Source organism: Chiloscyllium punctatum, chromosome 6 (genome assembly GCF_047496795.1).
Source record: "Chiloscyllium punctatum isolate Juve2018m chromosome 6, sChiPun1.3, whole genome shotgun sequence".
NCBI lineage: Eukaryota > Metazoa > Chordata > Chondrichthyes > Orectolobiformes > Hemiscylliidae > Chiloscyllium > Chiloscyllium punctatum.
In genome coordinates this window covers 76,097,800-76,108,067 of record NC_092744.1, presented here as the reverse complement: position 1 = coordinate 76,108,067, position 10,268 = coordinate 76,097,800, and the positions used below count along the sequence as shown (strand labels likewise).

The window sequence follows — 10,268 nt, the reverse complement described above, 5'->3', positions numbered from 1 at the left end:
TGGAGGGGGGTGGGGGGGGAGAGAGGGATGGAGGGGGTGGGGGGGGAGAGAGGGATGGAGGGGGTGGGGGGGGAGAGAGGGATGGAGGGGGTGGGGGGGGAGAGAGGGATGGAGGGGGTGGGGGGGGAGAGAGGGATGGAGGGGGTGGGGGGGAGAGAGGGATGGAGGGGGTGGGGGGGGAGAGAGGGATGGAGGGGGTGGGGGGGGAGAGAGGGATGGAGGGGGTGGGGGGGAGAGAGGGATGGAGGGGGTGGGGGGGGAGAGAGGGATGGAGGGGGTGGGGGGGGGAGAGGGATGGAGGGGGTGGGGGGGGAGAGAGGGATGGAGGGTGTGGGGGGGGAGAGGGGTGGAGGGGGTGGGGGGGGAGAGAGGGATGGAGGGGGTGGGGGGGAGAGAGGGAGGGGAGGGAGAGGGAGGGGAGGGAGAGTGTGGGGAGAGAGGGAGGGGAGGGAGAGGGTGGGGAGAGAGGGAGGGGAGGGAGAGGGTGGGGAGAGAGGGAGGGGAGGGAGAGGGTGGGGAGAGAGGGTGGGGAGAGAGGGAGGGGGGAGAGAGGGAGCGGGGAGAGAGGGGTGGACGGAGGGGGGAGAGAGGGGTGGAGGGAGGAGAGAGGGGGTGAAGGAGAGAGGGTGGAGGGAGGGAGTGGAGAGAGAGGGAGGGTAGGAGGGGGTGCAGGAGAGAGGGAGGAAGAGTGAGGGAGAGAGGGGTAGAGGGAGTCGGGGAGAGAGGGTGTGGGAAGACTATGATGGAAAAGGGTCAGTTGGTGGGAGGGAGAATGGATGGAGAGGAGTTGGGCGGGTGTGAATTGGAAAGAAGGACAAGGAGTGGGTGGAGAGAGGAGGTTGGAGATGGAGGTGTACTGGGGGCAGGGTGAGGAAGGGGGATAGGAAGAAGGGGGCTGGGGCAGGTGTGGGCGGGGTAGATGGAGTTAAGCGGATTTGTGGGTAAGGGGACAAGGGAAAAGAGGGGACAGGGAGAAGGTAGTGGAGGAAGTGGGTTTTGGGGAGGGGTGCAGGTGGGTGGCACCGGGATAAAGTGAGAGGGAGGACGGTGAAGTGCCAGTGTGGGATGGATCAGAGAGGGTTTGTGTTGAGAGTGGCTGATTTGGTAACTGAAGGAGGGAATTAATTTGGGAGAATGTGGATTGTGATTGGAGACTGGGGGTGGGGGGGGTGAGGTGAAGAGATGGTGATGATGGTGTGGAATGGAGGGAGTGAGAAGAAACTGTTACTAGTGGGTAGAGGGAGAGAGTGAATGGCCAGGTGAGGTATACCTCACTTATAAGGAAATCATATATGTTCTGGGCACCTTCTTAGGCTTGTGTGTTCAACCTAATACTTTGAGTATACTGCCTGTGGGCAGCAGCAGAAGGCTGTGCATTTCCATAGTAATTTAGTAAACAGGGTTTTGTGTTATTGATGTCTCCATACCAAGGGGGGAGATCTCCACGCCATCAAAAGTATTGACCATGCACCTGAAACCACCTCTAAAAGCAGTGTCAAAGATGTGCCTTGGATTCCTGTCCCTCAGGATATTCCAATGTGATGCAAAGGGCTAATCAAATGGGCCATCCAATGCCATGCACTTCGTAATTTGTTGTGGCAGAAGTACAGTTACAATTCTGAGGAAAAATCTGGAAACCATTTTGTATCCAAAGTCTCACCAATATACATAAAACAAATGACCAGTTAATCAGTTTTTTCAGTGGTGCATGTTGAGAAGCACTGTGTAGGAAATTGACATTGGTAATCCAGGAATTGTGCACATGTATGTTACTTACCTGGGAATGCGTACATACCAAGATCTTCAGGCTTTGGATGGCCCATTTGATTTGCCCTTTGCATCACATTGGAATATCCTGAGGGACAGGAATCCAAGGCACATCTTTGACACTGCTTTTAGAGGTGGTTTCAGGTGCATGGTCAATACTTTTGATGGCGTGGAGATCTCCCCCCTTGGTATGGAGACATCAATAACACAAAACCCTGCATAGTGCTACTAGCTTTATGAAGAGCTTAATATACCTCTTGTATACTGTATGCTGAATTTGCCTTGGTCCAATTGCAGAAAAAAATTGATGGTTTTCTTCATTGTTCTGCTCTCCTCAATAGTGATCCAGGTCTTGTTTTTGAAGAAGGGTTACTGGACTCAATGTTAACTCTGTTTTCTGTCTCCATAAACATAGTTGAATTTCTCCAAAAAACATCTGAACAATCAAAAGGCAATTATACCTTGATAACTGACACTGTAGGAATACAGAGGATTTTAATTAAGTAGCTTTTAATTGGCTTTTATTATTTATAGCTTTGTTGTTAAAGCAAACCTATAATGGGCGGTACGGTGGTTCAGTGGTTTGCACTGCTGCCTCACAGTGCCAAGGACCCGGATTTGATTCCCGCTTTGGGCAACTGTCTGTGTGGAGGTTCTCCCCGTGCCTGCGTGGTTTTCCTCCGGGTGCTCCGGTTTCCTCCCACAGTCCAGAGGTGTGCAGGTCAGGTGAATTGGCCATGCTAAATTGCCCATCGTGATCAGGGATACGTAGGTGCATTAGTCAGGAGTAAATGTAGGATAACAGGGTAGGGGATTGGGTCAGTGTGTACTTGTTGGGCCAAGTAGCCTCTTTCCACATTGTAGGGATTCTATGGTAACTGATCTGCACAGTCCAAACAGTCCCAGGCACTTAATCACTACTGATTTATGGATGAAGTATTGATTCTGCTGTCACATATTTGTCTTCATCTGTGGGAGGAAGAATACTGAGCTTACAATCCAGTACAGAATTGAGGGAGCGCCTTACTGCACGGTCAAAGATGTTGACTTTCACGTGACCTGCTAAACTAACGTTCCATCTGTTCTCTTGCTGATGTTTGTCATCATGATATTTGAAGAACAGGACCGTTCTCCTTGGTCATCCAGATCAGTGTTTATCCTTCAACCAACATCACAATAAACAGGAGTAAAAGCTGAAATTGCTGGATGAGTCAGCAGGTTTGGCGGCATCTGTCGAGAGAAATCAGAGTTAACATTTCAGGTCAAGTGACCCTTCCTCAGAACTGGTTTCTGATTTACAGCATCCGCAGTTCTTTCGGTTTTTGTCATTATGAACAAATTAAATAGCCACGTTACTTTTTGTAGGCCTTTTCTGTACAAGTTGGCTGCTACATTTCCTATTGCAATAGCAACTATAATTCAAAAACTAATAACTTTGCTGGTGATAAAGTGCTTTGGAGTGTCCTGAAGTCTCAAAAGATATATTAGAGCAAATGCTTTATGGATTAATTGTCTAGTTAAGATGAAGAGCCAGCTATTAAATGAGATACTGTTGAATCTAACTCGGTGCTATATGTAATTGTGCATGGACCAAGAAACCTACGAGAAATCAAGCTGCCTTTAACTTAGGGAGTGTGTCATTTCTTTGGCCCTCCCATCAGTTTGTTTGCAGCCCATGCATATTTGATGTGGTACCTTAAGTTTGTGACCTAAAAGGCTTAACCTTTCATTATCGATAAAGGTATCTTCGGCTGTTTGTGAAAATGTCGGGTGTGAAAAGAAAATTTGAGGATAAAGACCCAGACTATGAGGATATCTCAGTCTGTCGTCAGGAAAAGCGACATAAAGCAGTTGAACATTCAGGTGAGGAAGTGAAAGTGCTCTCTGTTTTATTACCTCAGAATCAAAATTCTCATAATTTACCGTTTTGTACTGACACTTCAGTAAAAGTTGGAGTGAGCCAATCCTCAGTCCATACCAATGTACTATCTCCAACACTTTACATTACTTAAGGCAAGTAATGTGTGGTATCTTATCAAATGTCTTCTGGAAATACACATGTATTACATCCACTGCTTCCCCTTTATTTATTCTGCTTGTTATCTTCTCAAATAATTCTAATAAATTTGTTGGGCATGATTTCCCCTTCTTGAAGCAATGCTGATTTTGATTATATATGTTTTTAAATGTTGTAATTTCTCTCTAATGAGTGCAGACCTGTGGTTTGGCAGAACTACAGTGACTTCACCTTTTGGTATTATTAAGTATATATTACATTTTAACAGAGCTATGGGGTCCACCTAACTTCATCTTACCCCATCAACTTCAGCTTCTATTTATTTTATTCCTCATGTATTTATCCAGCTTCACTTTAAATGTATCTATGTTATTCACCTCAACATTCCATGTGGTTGCAGGTTTCACATTCTAATTTTTATTTTCTTGGGTGAAGACTTTTCTCCTGCATTTTACTTTGATTTATTAGTAACTTTTTCCCAGTATCAGTGTTTCTTATTTGGTCTTCCCTTAAATGGAAACATCATTTTAATGTCAAGCCTTAAAAAACCCAGATACCCCTGAGTTTTTTCTTTTCTAGTGTAAAGAGCTGTAACTTGCTTGCTATACAATAATATGTACAACCTCTCTGTTCTGGTATAATTCTAATACATTGTTTGAAACTTTTTAAAAGTTATTTTATTATATAGTATGGAATCCAAAGCTTGAAATAGGTTTAAAATGATCTGATGGCTTTTCAATTCTGCATCTCTAGAATTGATTCGAGAGTGCTTTTAAAAACTGAATTGCTGTTTTTAGTGATTTGTTCCCCTGTGCTTCTTGATTTCATTTGGACACATATTTTTCAATGAAAGCATACCATCTCCTCAATAAGGTGTTAATCAACCTGCTTATTTCTGTAGTTCACAACAATTACTATGTAGGAGAAAACAATACTTGTTGAAGAAGTATGTGGAAGATTTTGTTAACACAGCACAGGTGATTCGTCTAAACAATACAAGAGATAGAAATTTCTGGCTTTTATTTGTTCAAATAACTGGAATCAAAACTTTATTTCATCTTAGTTTAGACAGAACATCCAGGACAAAAGCTGGTCATTTAACTACTTATTCTTAGGTAGTATTTATACTGCTCACAGATCTCCCTCATCTCAGCCTTCCAGGCTATTTTTGTATTCATGTTTCTCCCATGCACTTGTCCAGTTTCCCTTTGGAAGGAACTAAGCTATTTGCCATAGCAATGTCCCATAGTAACCACATGTGTGCCATCTTGTCAAACACCTGAAGATCTATTTTGACAAATTCTATCACAGATAGACACATTATATATCAAATCTGCCACTTCTTAAAAATTGCTTCATGGTGGCACAGTGATTAGCACTGCTGCCTCACAGCGCCAGAGACCCGGGTTCAATTCCTGCCTCAGGTGAAATTTGTACATTCTCACTGTGTCTGTGTGGGTTTCTTCTGGATGCTCCGGTTTCCTCCCACAGTCCAAAAATGTGCAGGTTAGGTGAATTGGTCATGCTAAATTGCCCATAGTGTTAGGTGAAGGGATAAGTGTAGGAGAATGGGTCTGGGTGGGTTGCTCCTCGGAGGGCCGGTGTGGACTTGTTGGGCCGAAGGGTCTGTTTCCACACTAAGTAATCTATCTAATCTATCATCCCTTAGTCAGGCTGCAATAGTGGAATCAGCAGCGGGTCAAATCAGGTCAGATTTACAAAGGAAAGAGGAGCAAGCAACACTGGATGATTGAATCAAAGCAGCAAGCTCAAAAATCTTGGGGCAGCACGGTGGCACAGTGGTTAGCACTGCTGCCTCACAGCGCCAGAAACCCGGGTTCAATTCCCACCTCAGGCGACTCTCTGTGTGGAGTTTGCACATTCTCCCTGTGTCCGCGTGGGTTTCCTCCGGGTGCTCCGGTTTCCTCCCACAATCCAAAAATGTGCAGGTTAGGTGAATTGGCCATGCTAAATTGCTCGTAGCGTTAGGTGAAGGGGTAAATGTAGGGGAATGAGTTTGGGTGGGTTGCGCTTCGGTGGGTTGGTGTGGACTTATTGGGCTGAAGGGCCTGTTTCCACACTGTAAGTAATCTAATATGCTAAAATTGAGGAGCTGTTTCATGTATCTTTGAAGATTTGTCCTTTAGAGACAGCTTTGAACGCCATGAAATGTTGTTTACATTTGACTGTTGTGTGTAGCAGATCCTCTCCTCGTTTCAGTGTGTCTTGCAGTTCTGTACTTTCTTCTTCAGTTGCTCATAAGAACTTTTCATTTTCAATTGCAATGAATAATGTGACTAGAGTAAAGAGTACAAAGTGGCTTCCTGTTGTTTTCCTCATCTGTGCTTAATGGCAACATAAGAACTCTTTCAAAACATCTGAGCCCTTAAGGCTCTAACTGTTATGCCATCACCACTGAAAATTAGCTGGTTTCATCATTGGCCCATGATTTGTAACCTCGACAAGAAGTGACTCACACTGACAGGGACAACCACCCCTGTAGTCTCAAATGATCCTGCTGCTCTGATATTGGTTGGAATACTAGTTGGAAACTCTTTTTCATTCTTTCAGGCAGTCACTTGTTCCTTTATGCAGTAATCATTGGGCTACCAGAGCAAGTTAAATCACTTTCAATGACTGAAATTCTCAGGAACATTTACCACAAATTGTGATCCCTTGATCTCTCTCTCTCTCTTCCTCTGCCCAATTAAATGTACTGATGTCCTCTGTTTTGCAACAGCACTATTTCTTTGGTCCAAAACCAAGCATTTTGGTGCCCAGAGCAGTGACATCCTGCAGAATGTCATGAGAAAACGGGGCTGAGTAGTCAACTTTACCTCTGTCCTTTAAGAAACAATTATTTCACATTATTGAATGCACTGGAAATCTGAAATAGATAGACAGCTTTCCCAATTTTTTAGCTTGTTTGGCATTTGCTGTGTGCATGTTGCTTATTCTGGTCTCCCAGGCAGTGCCATCACTGATGAAACAATACTTGTAACCCTCAAGCAGGACAGTACATTGCTCTTCACTGACTTATAACCAAGGTTATAAGGAGCAGGTGAAATGAATCAAAAAAGTTGCTATCTAGTGAACACTCCAGTCCCACTTCTGCACTTCCTCTTGGTTTTAATATACAAGCTGCATCTGATGCTGCCAGAGAGGGAGCAGATGGAGGACAGAGAGAGCAAGGGGTATCTGTGACTGTGTGGGGTGGGGGGGTGGAATGGAGGGATAGTGCCATTGTAGGAGGCGGAAGATTATTCTCTTCAGCACTTTACAATAAAGACAGCGATCACATCTTAAGCACAGTGCAATAAAAACTATCAGAGCCATATGATTACATATTGATTCACATTTGGCCTGTTCCTGATTGTTAGTTATTGATGGAGTTAAACTGACTCATTCACATGTGCTTAACTGGTTCTTTGAATAACACATGTGTACTGTAGATGAGTGCCAACTTCAGCCAGTCACTGTTCTGTTCTGCTTTCAGCTGTGAGGTGCTTTGGGTGTGTCACCTCAGATACCAGACTTGCAGGTGTGACTCTTGTGGCATGACTGGTGTGGAGACATTTAGTTTTTAATTACAGAGAGGGAAGGTACTTACAGGAACTTCTTGGACTTTGTTAAGTCTGTGTCAGTGTTGTCTGTGGCTGAGGAGTTGAGGTTATGTGGTCTGCAAATTTTAAGTGAGGAAGTTGGCGCACGTGGAATTTTATCCTAACTGATAGAAGATGCTCAGAAGATAAACATTTTTAAAAGAACTTGATCAAAGATGTTGTTGCACCTGAAATTATTTGGCAGTTTCCATGAAATGTTTTCAGTGAAATTTGCCTATAATCAGCTTTAGAAATGAAATAAGTATTCAGAGCACAAATAGGCAGCTTGAGTCTGCTGATCTGCTTATGGTCTCAAACTCACTTTCCAACTTATCCCCTTATGGTTTAATTTCTTTGTTAGTTGAAGATCTGTCTACCTCTGCCTTAAAAATATTCAATAACCCTGTCTCCACTGCTCTTTGTGAGAAAGAATTCCACAGAATGTAAACCATGGAGAATGTAAACCATAGAGAGATAAGAAATTCTCCTCTCTTTCTTCCAAACTCCGTTGTCTACAGTTCTAATTTGTGCAATCTTTCTTCTGAAAAAAGACCTCTCATCCCAGGAATCAGTCAAGTGATCTAAGTGTCAACTTTTTCACACAGAGGGTGCTGTGTCTATGGAATTGCCTGCCAGAAGAAGTGGTGGAAGCAGGTACAATTACAATATTTAAAAGGCATCTGGATATGTACTTGAATAGGAAGGGCTCAGAGTGATATGAGCCAAATGCTATCAAATGGGACCAGATTAATTTAGGATATCAGGTCAGCATGGATGAGTTGGACTGAAGGGTTTCTACGCCGTACGACTCTGACTGTATGACTCTAAACGAACCTTCTCTTAACAGCTTCTAATACAGTCATGTTCTTTGTTATAGAAGGAGGTTATAACTCTATACAGTACCGTAGAAGCAGTCTCACCAACACCCTGTGCAACTTGCTATAAACAACATTGAATTTGACTACTTAATCACTTGCTCCACATGCAGGCTTAACTCCTGTAATTAATGCAGCAGGACACCCAGATTGCTTTGGACATAAGAGATTTATAATATCTGAAAACTTTATCCAGTGTCTCTTGGTCAAAATCTTGGGACTCTCTCCCTATTGGGATTGTGTGTGTTTACTTACACTGAATGGACTGTAGCGGTTCAAGAAGGCATCTCACCACCACCTTCTCAGGGGCAACAAGGAATGGGAAATGAATGCAGGCCCAGCCAGTCACAACCATATCCCATATACAAACAAAAGAAAACCTTCCAGTTTTGAAAGATAAACAAGCAAAATATCAATTACCAATCACATATTTTTTTCAGAACACAGTTGGTCCACAGAGAGAACCAGTGTATCCAGGCATGTTGTGTCTTCATGTTGTGGTCTGTCATGTAGGTATCATCAGACTACACTTTTTAGGTACCTGGATACACTGGCCACGCTGCCATACATTAAGGACACAACAGAAATGACCACCAGATTACTCCGACTCCTGGATATCATGGTAATCCACAAACCTACTACGACAACTGCTAACAAGTATAAAGGATCCTATACCCACAATCAACAGGATCAATGTTAAATACAAAATACCATGTAAAGACTGCCAAAAGTACTACTTAGGGCAAACATGAAGGAAATTATCCACCAGGGTACACAAATGCCACCAAGAGACAAGATCAACTATCACTTGTATTACTTCACACAGACAATGAAGGACACCAATTCGACTGGGACAACGTATCCACCCAAGGACAAGCCAAACAGAGACATACACAAGAATTCCTGGAAGCCTGGCACTCAACACGGAACACCATTAACAAATGTAGATTTGGAATCCATATATCAAACACTAAGAAACAGAACCAACAACAAAACTGGAAATGACACAACCAACCCCAGCAGAACCAGACACATAAATAGCAAGTGGGACAGAACCCGGGGCTTCACAGGAGGCGCACTGATGATGTTACCTAGTATGGTGATGAAAAGGTCTGCAAACAAAAATACTAGCTCAGCGAGCAAGTCAACAATGACATTCCATCTGCTGAGTCAAAAGTGTCCAGGCTTTTTGTCTTTTTGCATTCCAAATACATATGTCCCATGAATTCTTGAGAATAACATACACAAGGTTCATCTTCTGTTAGTTTGCAGATACCTCGACTTGCTAATAATGCATAGATCTTATAATCTCAGTGCTCCGATTTAGAACTTATCCACTGAGGATATAACTATATTCATGAGAGCCTACGCCAACAATATTTGGTGGCTGTAGTTTGGAATTCTTACAAGTAATGTATTTGAGAAGGACAGAAAATTTACACTTGCATGAATGTAACTCCATTATAATCTATAGGGAAGTATAATGTTTGCATGTAACATTGCAGATAGTGGTGAGGTTTCAATCCTTAATTCATGAATTACAGAAGTTAGACAGACCAGTTAGGAAGTGTGGTGCAGTGTGTTACAGTCAGTTGCATTGCTCCAGCAGAGCTCAATGCACTGGAGGAACAAAAGTCAGCTTCTGCTTGGGCACATTAGAGCCTTTAGGACTCAACATTTACTTGAATAATTTTAAATGTAAACACACCCCTCCTTATCTTTTACCTACCCTCATAACCCATGTCCTATTGTGAAATGGATTTCTTTTTCTGTAGCCGACCTATTTTCAACTACTTGTAGTCCCCATTGTCACCAGTCTACTTTTTCTGGCCTACCATGAACAATAACTGTATCCTTTTGTCTCTCTTTTACTTTTGTTGTTTCAGATCTCTAATGGAGATCTTTGTTTTATATTAGTCAGGAAGTTTCTTTGATAGGGTGTGAGAGACATGCTGACCCCATCCAACCTTCTGCCCCTCCCCCCCAAAAAAAATCATGTGGGCAGGC

At 43.4% G+C, this 10,268-nt stretch overlaps 1 protein-coding gene across 7 annotated transcripts in view; it reads left to right on the top strand.

Annotated features, from left to right (window-relative positions):
• The window catches only part of yeats2 (YEATS domain containing 2), a 137,722-nt gene that overhangs the window by 7,754 nt on the left and 119,700 nt on the right, over positions 1-10,268 (top strand). For all 7 annotated transcript variants that reach the window (XM_072572969.1, XM_072572968.1, XM_072572972.1 and 4 more), the window contains exon 2: positions 3,509-3,630. In XM_072572969.1, the coding sequence (XP_072429070.1) occupies positions 3,531-3,630 (100 nt within the window). In that variant the 5' untranslated portion in view covers positions 3,509-3,530. The remainder of the gene's footprint in view (positions 1-3,508; positions 3,631-10,268) is intronic.